Raw genomic sequence first — 23,118 nt, 5'->3', positions numbered from 1 at the left:
CAGTGATATGTAAATATTTAATCCAGACACAATCCGAGCCTCTCTTCCAGCCATAAATATTAAACAAAATGACAGCAGAAGTTTTTCTTTAGGCGCAGTGAATGAAGAACCCGTTCAGGGTGGAATCGACTCTTGTTCGAAAGAGTCGATTGGGTGAGTTGAATGCTCGTCACGCGCGTCATTAAGGAGAAAACGAAAGGAAGAAAGGAGAGTTTTAACAGGTGAATGATCACCTGGATTATTGTTGGGGGGTTATGAAATTCTGTCCTGTTTATTCCCTGTATTTTTAAAAGTGCGTTATGGGCAGGCTGATTTGTAGGTCTAACCAGCCAGTTGAATGTGGAAAAAAAGAAAAGTGCACTATATAGGCAAGGGTGCCTATGATTTGGAACAGGCCTAATCATCAATGCATGATGGGAAAATTTAGGAAAGATAAGTGATACATCCGCATACATGTGGCACAAGTTGTTACGTCGAACCGCGCGCGCTGAGTGACACTAATTAAGTGTATCACCTGTCCTGGCGTAATTCTTTGGCACTCCTCTTTACGCACTGCGTTTTGGTTGTTGTTTCTTTCTTTCTTTTTTCTTTCTTAGACGTGGCGTCTGATCTTTTTTTTTTTTGGTCGCGGTTAGATTATGAAATCACGACAGTTCAGTCTGAAATCCGACACTTTTTTAGGGAACACTTTTAATTTCAGTACCTGGCAACGCTGTAGGGGCGGAAACTTCATAACAGCGCCGAAATACGCGACTCCAAGAATACGCGCAACTAAAACCAACCCGAGCTGAACTCTCCGGCAGACCGAACAGAGCCACAAACCCAAACCCAGGGAGAGTTTCCATTACAAAAAGAAGAAAAATGTAGTCTCCATGCATGGATTGTAACTGTCCGAGTTGAGAGGACTTCAGCACGAATCATTCAGGCGTGTGAACATGGACCAAAAATGACAAATGGTAAGTTGCAAAGTCTCTTCGTTTCAGCAAAACCAACAAAGACGCGTAATGCGGAGCCGCGCGAAGCCGCGCTTACCTGTCCCACCGCGGTGCCGTTCCTTTCCGTCAAGCGCTGACAATGGGAACGGGAACAGGTTGTAGCCTATTTATACTACCGTCGTGGGGGAAATCCCAGTTAATTCTCAGTAATTGTTCCAGTCAGAAGGAAAGAGGGTTTACAAGAAAGGAAACCCATATCGAAACTGAATGAATGCGGTGCGCTTATAAGAAAAGGAAAAAGGGGGGAAAAAAACCACACTTCAAATAATCCTGGAGATGGAAAAACAACCAGGCTACTGCGCATTCAAAGTGAAAATAAAAGTTAGGATGTATAACAGGCTATCCTTGTCAAATCATCTCCTTCTGCTGAACTCCATTAGATCCTGTCTCATAAATAAAGGTACTTTCTAAATAAAGTCGTCTCCATCAAAGAGACAGCTTTTCCTCACACACCTAGTTCCTATTGAAAAACAACAACCACTTCACACTTTGTACTGGATGCAGACGGAACCCAACTGGAACCCTCACAGTAGGCTATATGAGTTGTTTAGGAATGCATCACTGGATTCATTATGAAGAATGTCCTTTAGAAGGGTGATACAGTGATTTTGGGGATTTGGCTGTGGACGAAACGTGTAGAGAGAGAGAGAGAGAGAGAGAGAGCAAAAACAGAAATGATAGTGAAATGAACACACCAGAAAAGAAAGGGAAGGAATTGTATTGCAGATTCAATAAAGTCATGATTCGTGCCGAATGTCAACATGTCACTGTCGTGTAAGTAAGGAGTAAGCTAAATGCAAACACGATTTCTATATACAGGAATTATTGTTCACTCAACTGTTTTTATTATTATTATTACTAATGCTGCTTTACTTCTGTCAGCTGGTCTCGGTCTGTCCTGTTGCTACCCAACCAATTTGTCACTGGCAACGTTTTGAATACTTGTTGTTTTTCTTCTGTGAAGCTGCTGTGTACGATAATGAAAGCAAGCCATACTGAGATCATCTCTAGAGGTAGAGTATGCCAGCTTGTGGGCGTTTAAGGAGTTTTCCCAGTTAAATGTTGTTGATGGGGATGCAGAACCAAATGTTCCAGGGGTGGAGCTGGACCTGATGCAATTCCTCCTATAACCTTAACCTACGGGACGGGACGTGCTACAGCAATGCACTTTTCTCCAGCATGAAACACACCGAGTTGTCAACATGGATTTTTGGCTCAACTCCATCCAGGAGCTGGTGAGGTCCGACTCCACCCCTGGAACGTTTGGTCTACATTTGATCGGTGAACACCACGTGTATGAACTCTAAAATGGCCAACTTACCATTCATGCTTTTGAGATTAATTAGTTAAATCAGCAATAATAATAATAATAATAAAGTCACATAAGTCATGTAGGCATGTATTTTGTCTTTGCCAACTACTTGCATAGCTGCCACGCTAAAACAGACCGAACGTTAAAAGAAAAGCACCCCGAGTGTGTATCTTTACACCTTTAATCAGCTCCTGGTGCAATTAGGTCCCTTAAATTATACTTAAAGGTTAAAGATGGTACTCACACAGTGATGAAGAAAACGTAGTTTGGTGCCTTTATTTCGGAGCGGTTCGCAACCCCGGATGTGGAGAACCACGAGTCCTGTACCTTTCAGCGTTTTCACTTCCTACGCACTTGTTCCACTTAATGAGCCTGATTTTCTTAAAGCTGAAGTGTGTGTGAGTGCAGGAACATTATACACTGTGCAGGAGGTTCGTTAGGACGAGGATTGGGAAAATGTGTTCACTCTCAGAAAAAAAGGGTACTACCCTGTACCTCTACTTGTCACTTGGGTGGTACAGTCCAGCTGTACATGGGTTGTACCTTTAACAGTGATCTATTATAATAATAATAATAATAATAATAATAATAATAATAATAATCATCATGATTTCTGCATATCATTTTGTGTGAAAATACCAATATACTATATGGAAGAGGTTAAAAAACGTTGATAGTAATACAATAAATAATACGTACAAGGACGGAAGAAATTCAAAATGAAAGATAGAAAGTTAAAAATATAAAATACTCCAGAGTCACTGTGTTCTTTTTAATTCGCTTATAGATTTACGCCCACTTCCTAACACTGAAGGTACAAACGGTGGACGCTTTTATTGTTACCACACCAGTGCCAAGGAAAATACACAGTCGATTAGTACCGTATGTCTGAAAGCGCTGAATTAAAGGAGTTAAAAGTACTGACTTCCTGTTTCGATTTCATTTCTAGCATCTTCTTGGCACTTCTGTTTTGGTGTTTCTCCTCCTACCTCTCGTCTTCTCCTGCAAAAGCACCAAGAGTAAAGAGGAGATCTCTCAGGATTATGAGTATATCATTCAGAAGCAGCTGGAGCACATTGTAAGTGATACTCAGCAGAGCTGAAGTCTTTTCAGTCATTAAGGTGTGCAAAAGAATTTTAAATAATGTGTAAAGGTGTTGTTTTGTTTTTTTTTATCTCCTCACAGAACTTGAGTATTCAGAGACAGGTGGAGTCCTGCGGGGAACGAAAGCTCGTGCTGCAGAATGTAAGTGTCACACGATATAAAACTTCCGATGTAAATGCCAGTTCAGGAACCGAGTGTGTTCCAAAATGCTTATTTAAACCTTACTGACATGACGCCACATGACACGTTCTTGAGTTTGAGTTCTTGGGATAGCATGTCGAAGTGCGAAATTTAAAAAAAAAAAGTGGCGCCAGTGGAAATCTCGAACAGAGAACGAAACCGATAAATACGCAAAATGAAATGAATGAATGAATGAATAAATAAATAAATAAATAAATAATAACGTCACATAGGAAAACACGTGCTGATCCTTATGCAGCTTACATCATTCCTACTGAAATTTGCTGGAAATTATGAAATCCCAGAATGACTCAAAGCTCAAATCTGAGTGCGTTATGTCCTTATATAACACAGCATGGTTTTCCTGGCATCATTATGAGCATGGCTGACATCTGCATGACCTCAACATTCTCTCAGTTTTTTTTAATTTTATTATTTAATGAATCCAAGTGCAATATTGCAAGGCCTTCTAAGACTAGAGCTGATTTCTGTTGCCCCCTAGTGTCTGAAAGTGATGTGTTGGAACCTAAGGAGCAGAAATCTGAACTTGAGTGCAAAAAAATAATAATACTCTGAATCATGAATACGACTCTTTGGGATTTTTGTCATATGATCTAAATATAATAATATAAACCCGTGACTTGAAGTTGCACTACTGTCAGACCTGCAGTTAGAGAAAATTAATCAACACCTTCTGCTTACGCTGCAGTTATTCCCGATCGAGCGCATCAGCACCGTGTCCTGCACCCGTTTACCGAGGAACATAAGTGGTCAGCTGCACACTGAATTACGGAACCTCGTGAGGGACATAACGGTATCGCTGGGATGTCCCTGTTCTGCAAACCAGGTAAGACATGTTTACTTACAAGTGAAAACTGTAATCCGATTTGTTTTTGTTCTTTTTTTTTTTTTAATTCACAGTTTGTGTTTTTTGCCCCCCCCCCAATTCAAGACCGAGCAGGCAGAGAGGTGGCCGGACTCCCAGCCTTTACAGAAGAAGTTTTGCCGACTGAAACGTTTGCTCATGACGATACAGAAAGCGTACGAACAATACAACTCGGCTTAGTAAGTGTGGGCCACCGTGAGCGCCGATTGAAAGATGTTCTAAATCTGAAATAATAATAATAATAAAAACAATAGTAATAATAAATAAAATATCGAAGCATGGCTTCCTTACAAAGCTTTGCATGGCACCTTGTATATGAGAGGACATACACTCATAACGAAGTGGCGAGTGAAACACGCCCGCTGCTTGGAGAGCAAAAATCAGCCGGATGCAGGATCCATCATGAATCGTACAACCAGCAGACATGTCTTACGGACCAGTCGCCGTGAAACAGGTCGACCCCCCCCCGATGGTTCAACAGCATTCTTTGACTTTAACCCATGTTTCCACTGAAGCTCTGGATATCCACCTTGTTTTTCTAGCTATGGAGATCTACTCTCAGTTCCTAGGTAAAACATTTGTTTGGACACTCAACTGTCTATGATCTTTATGATGTATTATGCTACTGCTCTGTGAATAAATATATTTTTATATATATTTGACCTTTTTTCCCCCCTCCCCAATCGTGGCATTTGAAACAGAGCTTGTTTTGAACTGCGCCCAAAAAGGTGTGAAGGAAAAGGGTCAGAAGATGAGTTATGTCCTGATGATGTCAAAGTTGTCTGTGGCAAAGTGTAGAGAGAGGCATATGCAGAAGAGCGCGGACAGCACTTTCCTCAGAGCAAGTTATGCTACAAAGAAAATCTTAGGGGGGGGGCAATAATGGATAATATTTTTTATATATTATATTATATTATAATATAAAAATATATATATATTTATATTATATTATATTATATATAAAAATAATATTATTTTTATATATATATAAAAAATATATAAAAATAATAAAAATAATTATATATATATATATATAAATAATAAAAAATAATTATAGATGTTATTTTTATATATATAAAAATAATTTATATATATATATATATATATATATATATATTTTTTTTTTTTTTTTTTTTTTAAATGCAGCCCTGTAGTTTTTCCATTCCTGTCAGTCTTGTTATAGACACACCCGTGTGGGCCCTTGACTCCACCCCTCCATTGTTACAGTCTGAAAATGTAAACATGGAAAAATTGTGTTACTGGTTAGTATGGAGAGTGGACTGAAATGGAAACCATAATGACGAAATGATTTTGCAAAAACATCGTTTTCTTTAAATAAGCGTAATCACACCAAAGAAGTATAATGAGAAAATCTAGGAGGTAAGGGGATGAAGTTACGACTCAGACTACGTTTCTCCTTGACACGTAACCTTAATATAATCCTTAAATGTCATCAGTGGGAGTATTTTCTGTGTTCATAGCGAGCCATTTTTGTAATAAATGCCCAAGTAGAACAAGATGATTGAATGTTATCTAGCTAGCTAATGAACTAATGCAGATGAACTTACACCAGTCACTGTAGGTTCTGGGAGGCGGGGCTTCGTATAGAGGAGTGTGGATGGGAGGTGGGGTCAAATTATACCAGCCTTTTAATAAATTCTACCTGATAGAATCCACTTGTAGTATTCTTAATCAGAATTTTTCCTAATAAAATCAGTGGTGGTCTTCAAGACAGATCAGTTTGGAAATATTATATATTGATACTGATGATATTCCACCATATTAAATGTAGTACTAAAGCACTAAATGTAGCATGGATAAAAAGTATGACGTGTCATTCTTTAATTAATAAAATAACACAAAACAATTGTAATCGTGATCAAGTTGCTGTGGTATAAGAGGAATAAAACACTCGGGATGGAAACCTCATCGCTGCTTATTTTCCAATAAAGAGACAATTTTTTTTTTTTTTTTTTTTAAAAACCACAACACATCCATCTCAGCACTCGTATGAACGTTTATTCACGTGACACTCTGCATATACAGTGACAAATCCGGCGTCAGCGTACCGCTCTGTGAGCAGGTCTTGTACCCACTCGGTCTTACAGAAACGATACACACCGTTCATGCGTTTATGAGCATTACACCGCCGTAGTGTTCGGCTATCACAGCACAAAGGGTTAATTAATCACAGAGGGTTTATATATATATATATATATATATATATATATATATATATATATATATATATATATATATATATATATATATATATATATATATATGGTGCTTTAGCTTAGAGGAGCAGTGACGGGATTATTAAGAAGTTCTTGCGGCTGTAAAGCTATTTTTGGCATACGAGTTCGATCAGGTGATCGTGGAGTGAAATCGAAAAATCTTTTTTTTTTTTTTTAAGCATGATCGTCTGAATAATGCATTTGCGAATGTTTTATAAGTCGTGGTCGAGCTGCGCCAGATTTCTCCTATCCTACAGCGAATGTACGTTTACATGAAATGTCGAGATAAATAAGCAGTAACAACTTTACAAAATATATAATGAAACAAAAAGAGAAACGGGAACGGCGTCGCTTTGTAACTGTATCCGCATAAATAACGACATAAATTAAATCACAACTCTGTCGGATCACTCCCATGATGAAATGGAAGCGCGATGTCGGTACTTTAAACCACAGGTTTGATATCAGGTGGAAACTCGATTTTTGAAATGAATTCTGGGTAAATTCTGATTTTAAAAAAAACAATCAGTAGTTTATCGTATTGCACGTCGAGAATAAAGGCAAGTGGAATAAAAACAAGGCAAAAACAATTATATTCGAGAAGGACTGGAATTCATGGGCACAAGTGTGATGAGTGGAAAAATGGGAAATTCAGCAATAGACACGTAACGCTCTCTCTCTCTAAATGCACATCCTCCTCACCCCACATTCACAGCAGAATTTGGCCCAGTCCACCGGGTACTTGGTTCCACATTCGTGGCAGAATTTGATCCCCGGTGTGGAACACTCCACTTCATTGTCGTTTTTCGTCTCATTCCTAAGAGGAGGAGAGAAAGCGAGGAAAACTGTCGGTCCGTTTGGCTCCGAAAACAAAAGCAGTGTTTTAACACCGCCATTGATATTCAAGTACAACAACAACAAAAACAACAACAACTCGAGAGCCAAAACAAATCCATCTTATAATAGATCCTTCCAGGCAAGACTGTGTACCGGATGGATTGAGAGATCTGAGGCACAAAACAGGTCTATTCATTTTGTCGCATTTCCCTAAACTGTGTTTCTACCAAGTGTCTTGAAAAGCCAGTGCACACCATCATGAGAACTTTAAGGGCTGGGTGAATATGGTGATATAATATTGATTTCATGATAAAGGATGTCAACACACACTTTGGTTGGTTTTGTTATCAGTTGTTGGTAAAATTTTACGCCATATATCATGAAATTCTTACTATCGAACATTTCCATATGGATCTGCTGGTGTTGAGGTAAAAATCACAGCGTTGGTCGTTTCCTAAATGGAGTAAGTAAGTAATAAAAACACTTAGACGGAATGTTGTTATTGGAAAATAAATCAACAACAGGGTGGTGCGATAAGGCGGAGTTACTGTTACCAGGCGAAAGTTGATTCGTTTCCTAAACCCCAAGATAAAGCAGTTAAACAATCGCATTGGTGATCATTGATGCTACCTTGAGTTATAGCTGTTCGCACTGTAGACCTTCTTTTTATTCATTCCGGCTGTGTAGGTCGTGCTCTTCAGTGAACTCGGAGCAACAATGCCTTTAGGTTTGGTGTTAGCCCTGAAAAAAAATGGGAAAGAATGAGTTCAGGAACACCTGTTCCTTCTGGTCTGGAGTGTGAATCGGGCCTTACCCACAGGGAGGACTGGTCACGCCGCCAGTGTTAAGGCGGGACGGAGAGAAAGAAGTGGACATGTTCACATTCCTCATGGAGCCCGTAGTGCTGGAAATTCCTGACGGAAGATAACAGAGCCGTTTCTGTGCTGGTCAACCCGTTTCATGAAAAAATCTAATGCAAATTTTTGGCTGGGTTACAAACTGAAACTCATTATAATTATAATGATTATATTAGCCAATTTCACGGGTCAATTCAATCCAAACTCGATAATTGTAGGGGAAAAAATGTAGAAACTAGAAACTTTTACAGGGAGGACAGTAGGCATGTTTACAGTAGAGAAGTTTATATGCAGGGAAAACAAAAGTTTACATTCAGAAAAAGTAGTAATGTCTGAAGTAGAAAAGGTCACATGCAGGAAAGTAGAAAAGTTTACATGGAGGAAATAGAAAATGTTTTACATGCAGGAAAAGTCGAAAATTTTACATGCAGGACAGTAGGCGTGTTTACAATAGAGAGGTTTACATGCAGAAAAATAGAAAAAGTTTACATCCAGAAAAAGTAGAAATGTTTGAAGTAGAAAAGTTTACATGCAGGAAGGTAGAAAAGTTTACAGTAGAACAATTTACATGCAGGAAAGTGGAAAGGTTTACATGCAGGAAAGTAGAAAATCTTACATGCAGGACAGTAGGTATGTTTACAATAGAGAAGTTTACATGCAGGAAAATAGAAAAAGTTTATATCCGGAAAAGGTACAAATGTTTACATGCAGGAAGGCAGAAAAATCTTTACATCCATAAAAAGTCAAAAAAACTGAAGTAGAAAAGTTCAAATGCAGGAAAGTGGAAAAGGTTTACACTAGTACAGTTTAAATTCAGAAAAGTTTACTTTCTTCATAGTCTAGGAAAAAGATATTCCATACAGCAATTAATAAGAAAACGTACGTGTAAACTTTTCTAGTAGTATACACACTCCAGTTTCCAACATGACAGACCTGACCACGCTGTTTGAACAGATCCTATTCAATCCATTTTTCTCTTTTGGCCAAAAAAGTGCCATTTTGACTATTATCCCAAAAGAATATAGTCATCTGATGTAAAAGTAAGCGGGGATTCCAGGATGTAGAGCGATTATAAAAGTGATCCATGTTATAGAACAGACAAAAGACTTGCTGCAATTAAGTAGTGTCAAGGGTATAAAGTCAACAAAAAACACAACAAAAAAAAACTAAACAAACAAACATCGAGATTAAACGATAAGAATGAAAGAACTCGGGGCCAGATTTGCTTTTCAAATCATTCAATACGGTCTACTGTTAAGCTGCTGTTTTGCTGATATTTGGAAATGAAATCCTATATCGTGTTGCTGCCTGCCTTCACACAGCAACTGATCAAAAGCAGTGCTGCTCGGTAACTTTTGGGAAATGCTTTGCTGTTAGATGGTTTAAAGAGATTCGGTCCGTACCGGTTCCACCGCCCTGTCCGTTGGCTGAACGCTGAGGTAGGCGAGAGGAAGACACTGAAGATGATGTGGAAGATACAGAACTCGCCTTCTTCACCGGGACAGTTTTGTCAGTTTTGTACTGCAGATAGAGAGATTTTTTTTTTTTTATATTACAAAACATTTACTCATTCAGTAAAAACAATCAGCATGTGTCTGAGAATCTGAGGGGTAAGAGTTTTATTGAAGCAGTTCGAACTTCTGGTTCTACAGTCCGGGTACACCCATGGTGGCGTGTGTAGACGCAGCAGCTAGGTGCTCTCAGACTAGCAAGATTTTTTTTTTTTATTACTATTATTTTGTGTATGTACAGTGAGGGAAAAAAGTATTTGATCCCCTGCTGATTTTGTACGTTTGCCCACTGACAAAGAAATGATCAGTCTATAATTTTAATGGTAGTTGTATTTGAACAGTGAGAGACAGAATAACAACAAAAAAATCCAGAAAAACGCACGTCAAAAATTGTATAAATTAATTTGCATTTTAATGAGGGAAATAAGTATTTGACCACCTCTCAATCAGAAAGATTTCTGGCTCCCAGGTGTCTTTTATACAGGTAACGAGCTGAGATTAGGAGCACACTCTTAAAGGGAGTGCTCCTAATATCAGTTTGTTACCTGTATAAAAGACACCTGTCCACAGAAGCAATCAATCAATCAGATTCCAAACTCTCCACCATGGCCAAGAGCAAAGAGCTCTCCAAGGATGTCAGGGACAAGATTGTAGACCTACACAAGTCTGGAATGGGCTACAAGACCATTGCCAAGCAGCTTGGAGAGAAGGTGACAACAGTTGGTGCGATTATTCGCAAATCGCAAAAGAACTGTCAATCTCCCTCGGCCTGGGGCTCCATGCAAGATCTCACCTCGTGGAGTTGCATTGATCATGAGAACAGTGAGGAATCCACCCAGAACTACACGGGAGGATCTTGTCAATGATCTCAAGGCAGCTGGGACCATAGTCACCAAGAAAACAATTGGTAACACACTACGCTGTGAAGGACTGAAATCCTGCAGCGCCCGCAAGGTCCGCTGCTCAAGAAAGCACATATACATGCCCGTCTGAAGTTTGCCACTGAACATCTGAATGATTCAGAGGTCAACTGGGTGAAAGTGTTGAGGTCAGATGAGACCAAAATGGAGCTCTTTGGCATCAACTCAACTCGCCGTGTTTGGAGGAGGAGGAATGCTGCCTATGACCCCTGGAACACCATCCCCACCGTCAAACATGGAGGTGGAAACATTATGCTTTGGGGTTTTTTTTCTGCTAAGGGGACAGGACAACTTCACCACATCAAAAGGGACGATGGACGGGGCCATGTACCGTCAAATCTTGGGTGAAAACCTCCTTCCCTCAGACAGGGCATTGAAAATGGGTCGTGGATGGATATTCCAGCATGACAATGACCCAAAACACACGGCCAAGGCAACAAAGGAGTGGCTCAAGAAGAAGCACATTAAGGTCCTGAAGTGGCCTAGCCAGTCTCCAGACCTAAATCCCATAGAAAATCTGTGGAGGGACCTGAAGGTTCGAGTTGCCAAACGTCAGCCTTGAAACCTTAATGATTTGGAGAAGATCTGCAAAGAGGAGTGGGACAAAATCCCTCCTGAGATGTGTGCAAACCTGGTGGCCAACTACAAGAAACATCTGACCTCTGTGATTGCCAACAAGGGTTTTTAAACCAAGTACTAAGTCATGTTTTGCAGAGGGGTCAAATACTTATTTCCCTCATTAAAATGCAAATCAATTTATAACATTTTTGACATGCGTTTTTCTGGATTTTTTGTTGTTATTCTGTCTCTCACTGTTCAAATACAACTACCATTAAAATTATAGACTGATCATTTCTTTGTCAGTGGGCAAACGTACAAAATCAGCAGGGGATCAAATACTTTTTTCCCCTCACTGTATATTAAGTCTGTTAAGTTTAGCTAGTCAACATACTGTCTACGAACGGACTAAACAGCTTCATATCTGGAACTGTCAGGATCATACTTTTGTAAACCGCGACTTCATCCCACCGGAGATCCTACGCTCTGCGCAACCCACTGGAGGTAGAACCCTCTCAAGAAAAAGTGAGGAAAGAGAGCCAGCCTCCGAACAACGCTAAAGCCACACAAGCCATCTCCGCCGAGTCTCTTCCTGACAAACTAATCGGTCACTCGTCAATAAGATGAGGGAAATCAGGGTAAAGATTACTATGCACAGCATACACAACGGCGTGATAATCATCACAGAGAACTGGCTTAACAGCACCGTCCCCGAAGCTGCCATCGATCTAGCAGGTCGCTCTGTTTACCGGGCGGATAAGACAACAGACTCTGGTAAGAACAGAGGCGGAGGAGTGTGTGTATATATATTGGTGTGAAGTGATTGGTGAACAGCTACATACAGACATCATTGAGAAACATTGTTCTCCAGTCTTTGAATATATGATGGGGATGTAAAGACCATATTTTTAATACCCAGGGAGTATAGGGAGCCCTGGAGTAGTTACATGATGCTATTAGTAAACAGTTGACTGACTATACAGTTGCAATCAAAATTATTCAACCCCCATTTTGAAATCAGGTTTATTGTCAAAATATCCACACATTCAGCTGTTTACAATGAACAAATCAAAACAAAAGCAATTGAAATAGTTCAACTTATAATGACTTCTCCAGTCTCAAAATTATTCAACCCCTTCATGGTAAGCATCTTTAGTACTTAGTAGAGCACTCTTTTGCTCTTATGACCTACTGCACAGCTTCTGGCAGTGCTCCTGAGGAATCTTAACCCGTTCCTTCAAATGCCACCAGAGATTGTCGCTGTGGTAGAATGCCTCAAGTTGGCTTAACCCCTGTATTCATGAAGTGCTTTGTTTGAGAAACTCATAAGTGTCACACATTAAGGCTATCATTCCTAAGGATCTAGACAGCCATCGGTTTGCATATCGAGCAACCAGATAGACTGATGATGCGGTCTCACTTGTTACGTTACGTACGTAAAGCCAAACAGTTACGTTAGGATGATATTCCTTGATCTCAGATCCGCTTTTAATACCAATTCATTCTTCCAACTATACAGTAAAGTTTGCTGATGACAGACACTACCAGTGGGACTTGTATCATTAAACCAGGAAACGGGTCCAACATCTAGATTGGTCGTGTATGGACGATAATTTGGTCTGGAACACCACAAAAACCAAACAGATCATTGTAGATTTCAGGAGATCCAGGAAGACCACCCATCTTGCTTACCTCCCACGTGGTGAAGAAAGCACAACAAAGGCTATTCTTCTTAGACTACTCACACAGCTTTTAGTGAACTGGCTCCTAAACCTGGATATCGTGTACTCTAGCCAACTACACACAAAGTCTAGCAACGTCATCAAAGTCTCCACCCAGTTTTATTTGTATAGCGCTTTTAACAATGGACATTTTCCCATAGCAGCGTTACAAAAATATATAAATTCAGGATATAGATTTTAAAATGTATGAATTTATCCTGAACGAGTAAGCCAGGGTCAACAGTGGCGAGGAAAAACTCCCCGAGACACAAGGGTGGGTGTTTGTCCATTTGCCATCTGGAAAGAGATACAGGGTCACGAAGTGACTAAAACAGACTAAAGTGTAGCTTCTACCCCAGAGCTGAAGCTTTTTACTTATTCTTAAGTCATTATTTTTAAACTCTTTAATTTTAAGTGTCCTTTGTTGCTTTCTCAGACACGGTATAAATAAAACGGATGGAAACACTGACGAAACTGAAAAACTTTTTAAAACACCTTCACACATGGAGAAAGGAAAAAAAGATGCAAGCCAGCTTAGCATTTATCTTTTACGAGCGAATTTTACGTTTACGAGGACAGAACTGCCGAAACGCTGACCGATGACTTCGCGAACATGATGTCCTACACGTGTTCGTCAGCTACCATGTTTTAGAATTAGTTGATTATTTAATCCACCCATGAACTTTGATTGTTCATCTCTATTTGAATGTACATCCTCTACACTGCTGGAGGAGTCTGATGCACTTACCTGCATCTTAGCTGGAGCCTTGGCTTTGTCACTTCCAGGGAATTTCCCCTTGTTGGTAATGCGTGATGCTTGCTCCTTACAGAATTTGATATGTCGCTCGGCTGCGTTCTCACTAAACCGCCTCTGGCAATACGGGCACTGGATATAATCTAGAACAAAACGTTAAATATGCGAAACCAGTTACTACTACACCGATTAGCTTCTGCCCGTATTCACCCCCTCAAACTTTTCTACCTGGATCATAGGACGGAGGAGGGGGCGGGGGGAGAGGGCCACCATCTTTCATCACTTGGCTCAGGCCCTTGGCAGCACGGATGGTGGCGATGAATTCCTCATGCTTTCGACGCCAGTCGGATACTTTCTTGGGTGGTTCAGGCTGTTCAGAGAAAAGTCGTTTAAGGACAGGGCCAGTTCAAACAGGGCCTGTGGGAATTACTCATGACGTCAATGTGGCAAACTGTAGCAAAAACAACGTCTAGAAAATGCAACCTGCTGAAATAACTCTATACTGAATGTACTCTGTTTAAGTGCCTTTTCTTTTTCATCATGGAACAGCATTCACAGTATGCAGGCTGCGATCACATAAGCGTCCACACTTACACCGCACAGCCAAAATATTAAAACCACCTGCCTAATCTTGTGTAGGTCCAGGTGAATGCCAGGACCCAAGTTTTCCCAGCAGAACATTGCCCAGAGCATCACACTGCCTCCACCACCTAGCCTTCTTCCCATAGTGCATCCTGGTGCCATCTCTTCCCCGGGTAAGCGCCATACACACACGCACCCAGCCTCCACAGGATGTAAAAGAACCTGTGATTCATCAGACCAGACCACCTTCTTCCATCGCTCCATGGCTCTGATGTTCACGTGCCCATTGTGGTGTACAGGAGGTCACCATGGTCACTCTGACCGGTCTGCAGCTACGTAGCTCCATACACAGCAAGCTGTGATGCTCTGTGTGTTCTGACTCCGTTCTAGGAGAGCCAGCATGAACTTTTTCAGCAGTTTGTGCTACAGTAGGTCTTCTGTGGGATCGGACCAGACGGGCTAGCCTTCGCTCACCACGCGCATCAATGAGCATTGTGCGCCCATGACCCTGTCTCCGGTTCACCGGCTGTTCTTAATTGGACCACTTTTGTAGGTAAACACTGCATACCAGGAACACCCCACAAGACCTGCTCTTATCAAAGTCGCTCAGATCCTCACGCTTGCCCATTTTTCCTGCTTCAAAGACGTTAACTTCAAGAACAGACTGTTCACTTGCTGCCTAATAAATATATTCCACCCCCCGACAGCTGCTGACGTAACGAGATAATCAAGGTCATTCACTTCACCCCTCAGTGATTTTAACGTTATGGCTGATCGGTGTATTTGCAGCCCATTGAAGCCTGTTTTTAGGAAAAATAGAAGATGTCAATCACCTGGATATCACGGTTCTGATCTCTGTTGTTCTCTAGACTATTTGTTGTTCTCAATACAGAATGTCTCCGGTATCTCTTTACACTTTTTACACAAAATCACACAATGAATGAAAATATAATTTTTTTGTACAGAAGATTTGTTTATTTTTTTAGTTATACCGTTATAATTTTTCACTCATGGTATTCATACACATGGACAATCCATTTATTTTTTAATATAAGTGGCATTTAGAAGAAAAAAAAAAAATTCCAAATTCATGATATGCACTTAAGTAATTAAAACGAAGAAAAAAAAAAAAAAAGAAAAAAAAAAAATCATGTAAAGATCCTGGATGTTTTTAAATTTAGGCGTGAAAAGGTTAACATTATTACTGCCGAGAGCTTGTGATATACTGTATATTGTACATCAACAAACATCCCAAAACTAACATAGATGTTATTTCTGGCAGGAGTGTCAACACTGCTAACAAGAAGCTCCTAATACACAGAGAGAGAACCCCCCCCCCCCCCACCCAAAAAAATTTTACCGCAAAAATCTCTAATGTATGTTGGTGGAAGAGATCCCCCCGAGGTGTGTGCCAAGCAGCAGGAAGAAAACGTTTGGTGTGAGCACTACATACAGTCACGTCCACAATTTTAATACGTGGATGCAAATCCTTTACCAACAACGACTGTCTGAAATCTGTAACCGATGGACATCACCAAATGCCTTGTCCCTGGAGATGCTTTGGCAAGCCTTTACCGCAGCTGCCTTCAGTTTCTGCGTGTTTGCGTCTTTCTGCCTTCAGAAAGTGAAATTGGGTTGAGGTCTTCGGCCATTAAAAGAATATTCCGTTTCGTTGCCTTAAGCGGCTCTTGGGCTGCTTTCGCGGTGTGCTTTGAGTCGTTATCCATCTGTAAGATGAAGCACTGGCTGATCAGTTTCGCAGAATTTGACTGAATCTGAGCAGAACATATGGCTCTATACACTTCAGAATTCATCCTGTGACTTCTATCAGCAGTCACGTCATCAGTAAACACCAGTGACCCAGTTCCACTGGCAGCCGTACACACCCATGCCATACACTTCCTCCACCAGGTTTGACAGATGATTAGATATGCTTTGGATCATGAGCTCTTCCATTCCTTCTCCTCTCCTCTTCCCATCATTCTGGTACAAGTTCATATTGCATCAGAACTGGTCACGCTTTTTTTCCTGTTCTTGAGTGTTACCGTCTTGCATCTTGATGTAATCCCTCTCTATTTACATTCATGAAGGAGTCTTTTGATTGTAGACTTTAACAATGATACGCCTACATCCTTACACAGAGTGTCCTTGACTTGGTTAGATGTTGTGAAAGGTTTTTTTTCTCCCTTCAACAAGGAAAGAATTGTGCGACCGTCCACTTCAGTTGTTTTCCAGGCCTTTCGGTGTTGCTGAGCTTGCCAGTACGTTCCTTCCGTCAAAGAACATACCAAATTGTTGATTTGGCCACTCCTAAGGTTTCTGCTATTCCTCGGATAGGTCTGCTTTGTCTTTTCAGCCTAATGATGGTCTCCTTCACTTGCATCGACACCTCTTTGGACCGCATATTGAGCGTTCCCATGAACACCTACATACCGAATGCAAATTCAACACTTGGAATCGACTCCAGACCTTTTATAAATATTAAGATTTAATTAAAATATCAAGCAGACTACAGTCCCACCTACTTCCCATAACCCCCCTTAACCAAAAGTTCACCTCGATGAAGTGGATCCGAAGCGAAAGTAGCCACTACCAGAAGTCCTCTTCTCTTTCGGCGAACTGCTGAGGTGAAAATGTGTAGCATTCAGGTAGCAACAAGTCGGAAATCGCATACGTCATGACTGGACCGTAAATGTTGGCACCCCTGCTGTAGTTTCATAGCCATGTTTAAGATCTCTTTATCTTGAAGCTCCTTATATTCTAGGGGTGTAACGATCGCATGATCCAGATCAACTGGATCGATCGTATTCATCTTTCAGAAATTAAAGGCGAGTCTACTGCAGATTCTGAACAAAGACGTTCACATTATCGATCTGAAGATACAAAATCAAATTGTATGGTAACAGATTCAGTGGTACCGTATTGTATCATGTGGAAGCCTGAAAGTTACGTCGTATACAGTATTTACATTATATTCATTCACTTATGGTGAAAAACTGGGGAAAAGGGAAGAACAATGCACAGCGGAAGTTAAGGAAAAGTGTCAGAGCAGCTAATAAATAAAATTAGAATGAACTGAAACGCGTTTTGTGAGGAGCGTCGGGGTTTTATCCTCACCTTTGGCTTGAGAGGTTTCACAGTCGGGATGTCGGTTCCCTCGGCTCTCTGTCTGCTCGAGTCAAACGCCCTCCTTTTCTTCGCTGCGGCTTTCTGGCAGATGACCGTGTGCTTTTTCTACAGAGAGAAGATTAGTTGGCGCAACAGTAAAAAGCGTATAATAAAAATCTTACAATAAAACATGTGAAAGTAAAAAAACATAACCGACAGGGTTAAAAATAATAAACTTTTTTTTTTTTTTTTTTTTTTAAAGGTGATCTCACTTTTGAAGAATGTTTCATCAGTGCGCCACGACGTTAGCGTGATGCTCTCAGAATATTAGGTTTCTCAAAGGTTCATTTTTTCAGGAATTTCAGAAAGTTTTCATTCGGGATGCTTCTAGCATTAGCGGTCTGCTAGGAACTTTTCTGTCCATCGTATGGATCTACACAGCTCCTTTAAAAGGTTCCTTCAAGCCTCATGGTTTCCTGTTCAACATTCTTGATGGTACTAAAGATCCGTCAAGCACTAATAAAGAGAGAATTCACGAAAAAAATATACTGTTTAGTACAATAAAAGAGAAATAAAAACACTCCATGTTGTGCTATTGTAGGAAAATAATCAACCTTTGCTTCATCACAGTGCTCCATCGTTCATTATTTTCCCCATCACAGCACACTTCCTGCAGCTCCACAACTTTTTATTTGCTACAGAACGTACATGATGTACGCTTCCATTTTTTTTTGTCCATTTACAGTTACATTTAACGTTGTGGAACGTCCACACTGCGACTTTTCTTTTTGTTCGCTCCGGGTAGTGTATTTGAGGTGACTTGCGTTCAGTGAACAGATCGATAAAAGAGGAACATTGAGGACAAAGAGCGCTTTGATTAGCGCGTTCTCTTCCAAACAGGGATTTCCCTTTAGTGTTTGCAAAGTGGCGAATGCATCCATGCCACAACTTGCAGTGAAATAAATAAATAATTTTTTTTTTTTTTTTTTTAAATCTGCTTTCGGCTCCAGTTTCACCCTGAAGGATACTCACGAGGACGCTTAGGAGAAATGTTCTTTTGCACACTTTGCACGGCAGCAGCTCCTCGCCAACGGGTACGGATTCTGACGTAGAGAAAGAAACAGACAAGTCGTCGCGTTAATGAAGTCAAGGATACGCTGAGATGTTTAATCACAAACTGAATTTCAAAGCAGAACCACAACCACAAAAATCACACCGGTGAGAGCGAGAGAGAAAGCAGACGTCAGTTCAGCCAGCGCCACGTTTACTACGCAGATCTCAGACCTGAACGCTCAGAGTTTCCTCAGAGGAAAGAACCATGCTGTTGTGAATAAAATGACTCAGAGTTCGGTCGACATTTATGAATTAAATTCTTTCCGAGTTTTACAACCATCATGTCTTTTTTTTTTCCCCTTTCTCTTTCTCTCTCTTCTATAGACACTGGCAAGTTACACATTGCACACACATTTGACACTCAAGGGCAAAAGTTTGCACCCCTACTTGGCCCTACGTTCAAACGACCGAGTGAATTTAAGTCTCTTTTAATTAAATTACTTGAAAACATATCAAGTTGTTTGTCTCTTTTGGGTGTGTCTAGCAACCACTATAAATGCCACTTGTGGGCGTGGTCTTTCCGGCGCTTTTGTTTTTCAGTTCCTATGAGAAGCGTTAATCTTGCAAATTCTTCAAAATTTATACACCGATTTTGTTTAAGATGTATTTTAGAGTTACACGTTACATCCTGGGTCTTGTACTAGTTCCTTTATACTCGGCAATGAAATGAGGTTTGGCTTCTAGCAGGAGTGCAGATGTTCCTGTATCTGCTCATGGATGGAAGGAGTGGATGAAATTGTTTGTGACTAGGATGGGAGGAGTCCCTGATGATGTTGCGTGCTCTACGTGGACACCTATGGTGAAGATGAGGTTCAGTGGCTGGGAGTCGGATCTCACGACGCTTTCAGACCACACCGTGACGGAGTTGGTCAGGATGCTCTTGATGGTGCAGTGATAGAAACTCAGTAAGGTCTGCAGAGACAGATGAGCTTTAACGATGCTGTTACACCAGAGTTCAAACCATTTGGTACACCCAGGAACTTGAAGATGGAGACACGCACTACTTCAGTCCCATTGATGTAGAATAGGATGGTCTTGCAGGATAAACTGAAACCATGGTCGTAAGTTTGCCTTCCATTCCTGTACTAAAGAGGAACTAAACGCAGATTTGGACTAGCGCTGTGAGCAGGGAACGGAAGAAACGTCGGGCCATAAGCACCATAGAGTTGGTCCGAGGAATAGTTCGAGACGACAGTTTGGATTTGTCACTAACACGTTAAAATGTTCAGGTTCTCCAAGAAGCGTTTGGATTTTTCTAACATAACTCAGAGAACCGCATCTGCTCAACTAGGAACATTAAGGATGCACAGATGCAGAACGGATCTACACTGGGATGGGTCACGCTTTCTGATCCGATCCGCCGGTTGCGTGTCTTGGCGTGAATGTGTGTGATGTCTTGATTCAGTGTCTCTGAAGATCAACATGCCTTCACGACGTTTACTCCGAGTACTAAAACTCTGATATTAGTACTGACATCTGTATTGCGTTAAAAGTGGAAGAATCTGGATCAACATATAGACGTTTAACCTGTCTGTTCCCGTTCATAAGTCTTAAAAAGTGGAGAACTATTAACTGCGTAAAGGACATTTGTTTTGAGCTTAACTGTATATTTTTATGAAAAACAAATGAAACGAGATCAACCACCGACATGCACACATCAACTCTAGAACCCTTAATATATCAGGAAGGAGTCGACTTCCAATCCCCTTTTGAGAAGAACCCCTTAAGGAACAATGTGCATCTCTTTGGTGCAAAAGTTTGTACACCCCCATGTTTTCTGGGTGCAGACCAAACAAAAGGTAAGATTTGTGACAAAAATACAACAAATGACCATTCTATAATAGAAAATAAGAATATGAGACACTATATTAAATGTCCTGGGGTGCACAAACGTTTGCACTCCACTATATATGTAGGAGTATAGGGGGAAATCTCGTGACTGGGTTTTCTTACATAGCTAGCAAGCTAACTTGGCTAAAAACAAACAACTAAATAAATAAATAAATATTGCCCCCAAGGGAATCTAATATAAAGTAATTTTTTTTATTTAACTATTGTTAAAAAAAGAAAGAAAGAAAGAAAAAGAGATTCATATAAAATAACAAATTAGCAGCTGCCTAACTGGGATAAAAAATCTGACTGTAAGCGACGTCACTCCCCCTCAATGATCAGAGCAAAGCAAATAAATCTTGGCCAGATTCCAAATGCCCTTACACAGGGCGTAAATCCCACTACATAGGGTGCATACACCATTATTTCGTCCCCTAGGTAGTGCACTTATATAGGGAGCTTTAAGCCTGTTGGGATACACCCCGTAAATTTTATGGAACGAGCGTTTCGCTAGCCAAACAAAAGATAGCGATCATAATACGTTTTTCGAAGCATAGTACTAGTAATCATCTAAATAACAATCTACATATAATAACTACGGATTTATAGTTTTCTTTATCTACGTCCTTACCGTCAAGTTCCTCCATCTTTCTCCGTGAAAGCAGGAGATGCTGCTGTAGCAACGGGCATCCACTAGCCTCGCCTAAAACACACCCCGCGAGCTAATATCCACACCCCTGATTGGTCATTCCTTGTCCTTCCGTTCGTGCACGAGGAAATATCCGGATATTTGATTGGTCATTCCCTGAGCGAGGAAGTTATGGTGGAGGGGCGGCAGGAGACTAGGAAGTGAGAGATCGAATCATTTGGACGAGCTGGGGGGCGTTGATGAATATTCATTAATTAGTGCACAAACTCGACATATGGTTGGCTGAGAGCCCCTAACTAACTAACTAACTAACTAACTAACTGGCCTCTGGTTTTATTTGCAGCACAAAGATAAAACTGAAAACGACCATTTTATATGTAAATGGACTGCTCTGAAGGAAAGAGATGAATAACCTTCATGCTGGACGCCAGGTCCAGAATTATTGGGACCCTTCACAAAAATGAACTAAATCACGTTGACTTTCTGTGCATTTAATTCCATAATGATAGGTAGATTCATTAATATCACACACATATTTGCTCACAGTGTTGCGCAAAAATAGAAGAAAGTATTGACATTTATTAAATTCATATTTCCCTTCAAAACATAGCTATGGAAAGAAAAAATTGGCACCCTATAAAATATTTAATATTAATCCAAACATACTGTCATACATGGAAAGAAATTGGGGGGGGGGGGGGGGGGGGGGGGGTATAAAAGCCTCTTAGTATCCAGAAACTCTATTGTATTTGAGCAGAAATGAGACATCATTCGGGTAAAAAGAAATTGCTTCATTATCTGTCATTGTGGGGTGAAAAACATCAGAAGTTTAAAATTGAAAGAAAGAAAGAAAGAAAGAAAGAAATAGACAGGTGCTTATCATCCTGCACAAGTCAGGTAGTGGATATTATATATTATATATACACATGAGCAGTTAAAAGAGCATTGGGTATTAAACATAACCAGAGCTATAATAAAAAGTCTGGAAACTTGCAAATAATTTCAGAAGCCTTGCTGTGTCTATTAACAAACTGTAAGTATTGCTAAACAGAATTTCTAGACTGTACAATATATAAAAATAACTAAGTATGGGTGAGTCACATCCCCACCCTTACTGAGAACTGGTTCCTCCCAAAGTTTGTTCCTCTTTAGCGTCATCCTACATAGGATTTTTTTTTTCATGACATTGTGCCTATTAAGATAAATGCAATATTTTTATGAAATACATTTATGCAACGAGGCATGTGAGTCTTTTGTTTTTATACAGAAAATCACACACCCATTCTTGCCAGGGGATGTAGCTCAGTGGCAGAGCTTTGCATGTATGAGGCCCTGGATTCAAACCCCAGCATCTCCCGCATTGATACACTTCTAAGTATCTTGAATTCCCCCTACAGGGGATAAATAAAGGCACATTTTATTTTATCTTTATTTTGGAGCATATAGAGCATCATTAAATATCCTGGATCTTCAGTAGTGAAGAATAAGTCACTATACGAGAGGCTTCTACTGAACACCACCCTGGGGTTAAGTAGTAAAAGAGGGATGCAAGAGCTTATATTGCTTCATGACCTGTAGCAGTGGTTCCTGGAGATCTACCTTCCTGAAAACTTTAGCTCCAAGCATTGAATGGTCACATCCTGACCATTCAATCAGTGCCTTAAGAAGTTCTTGATCATTTAAAACAGGTGGGTTAGATTTTGGTTGGAGATGAAACCTGAAAGAAGGTCGATCTCCAGGAACAGGGTTGGTGACCACTGACTTGTAGCATCAACTGCTAATCATTTGTGGATGAGTCTGTGTTTCCATCAATTACACAGTCATGCAAAAATCCTGAATATGACAAGAAAAAAAAAATATTAGTGAGAAAAAAAAAACATACAATGCAAAAGTGCACAGATGTTTTTCAACGCCCAACAAAAAAAGAAGAAACAGCAACGTAATGGGGAAAATATGTACATTCG

General features: G+C 40.3%; 2 protein-coding genes across 7 annotated transcripts in view; both read right to left on the bottom strand.

Moving 5' to 3' along the window:
• The window catches only part of ctnnd2a (catenin (cadherin-associated protein), delta 2a), a 293,452-nt gene extending 292,259 nt beyond the window's left edge, over window positions 1-1,193 (bottom strand). For all 4 annotated transcript variants that reach the window (XR_008393326.1, XR_008393327.1, XM_017453313.3 and 1 more), the window contains exon 1: window positions 1,033-1,193. The gene's annotated coding sequence lies outside the window, so the exon portion shown is untranslated. The remainder of the gene's footprint in view (window positions 1-1,032) is intronic.
• A 5,283-nt stretch (window positions 1,194-6,476) lies between these two features.
• zc2hc1a (zinc finger, C2HC-type containing 1A) lies at window positions 6,477-21,254 on the bottom strand. Of its 3 annotated transcripts, none has more exons than XM_017453307.3 (9): window positions 21,137-21,254; window positions 18,595-18,665; window positions 17,572-17,688; window positions 14,101-14,242; window positions 13,867-14,015; window positions 9,812-9,929; window positions 8,366-8,465; window positions 8,182-8,292; window positions 6,477-7,531 (listed from the first exon to the last, which is right to left on the bottom strand). In XM_017453307.3, the coding sequence occupies exons 1-9, from the start codon at window positions 21,150-21,152 to the stop codon at window positions 7,396-7,398; spliced, it is 960 nt and encodes a 319-aa protein (XP_017308796.1). In that variant the 5' UTR covers window positions 21,153-21,254; the 3' UTR covers window positions 6,477-7,395. The 3 variants fall into 3 exon arrangements, with proteins under 3 accessions (XP_017308796.1, XP_017308798.1, XP_017308797.1); XM_017453309.3 differs by lacking the exons at window positions 18,595-18,665; window positions 21,137-21,254 and adding exons at window positions 17,835-18,078; window positions 18,177-18,570; XM_017453308.3 differs by lacking the exons at window positions 18,595-18,665; window positions 21,137-21,254 and adding an exon at window positions 17,835-18,570.
• Between the last annotated feature and the right edge of the window lie 1,864 nt (window positions 21,255-23,118).

Source organism: Ictalurus punctatus, chromosome 23 (genome assembly GCF_001660625.3).
Source record: "Ictalurus punctatus breed USDA103 chromosome 23, Coco_2.0, whole genome shotgun sequence".
NCBI classification, from domain to species: domain Eukaryota; kingdom Metazoa; phylum Chordata; class Actinopteri; order Siluriformes; family Ictaluridae; genus Ictalurus; species Ictalurus punctatus.
This window is presented reverse-complemented; position numbering and strand designations above follow the sequence as displayed.

What these genes read in the sequence shown, in the direction of transcription:
- zc2hc1a (XM_017453307.3), bottom strand. An exon ending in TGAAACCTCTCAAGCCAAAG is followed by an intron (nt 14,243 to 17,571) that starts GTGAGGATAAAA and finishes TTCTCTGAACAG; the next exon opens with CCTGAACCACCCAAGAAAGT. An exon ending in AGGCTCCAGCTAAGATGCAG is followed by an intron (nt 9,930 to 13,866) that starts GTAAGTGCATCA and finishes CTCTATCTGCAG; the next exon opens with TACAAAACTGACAAAACTGT.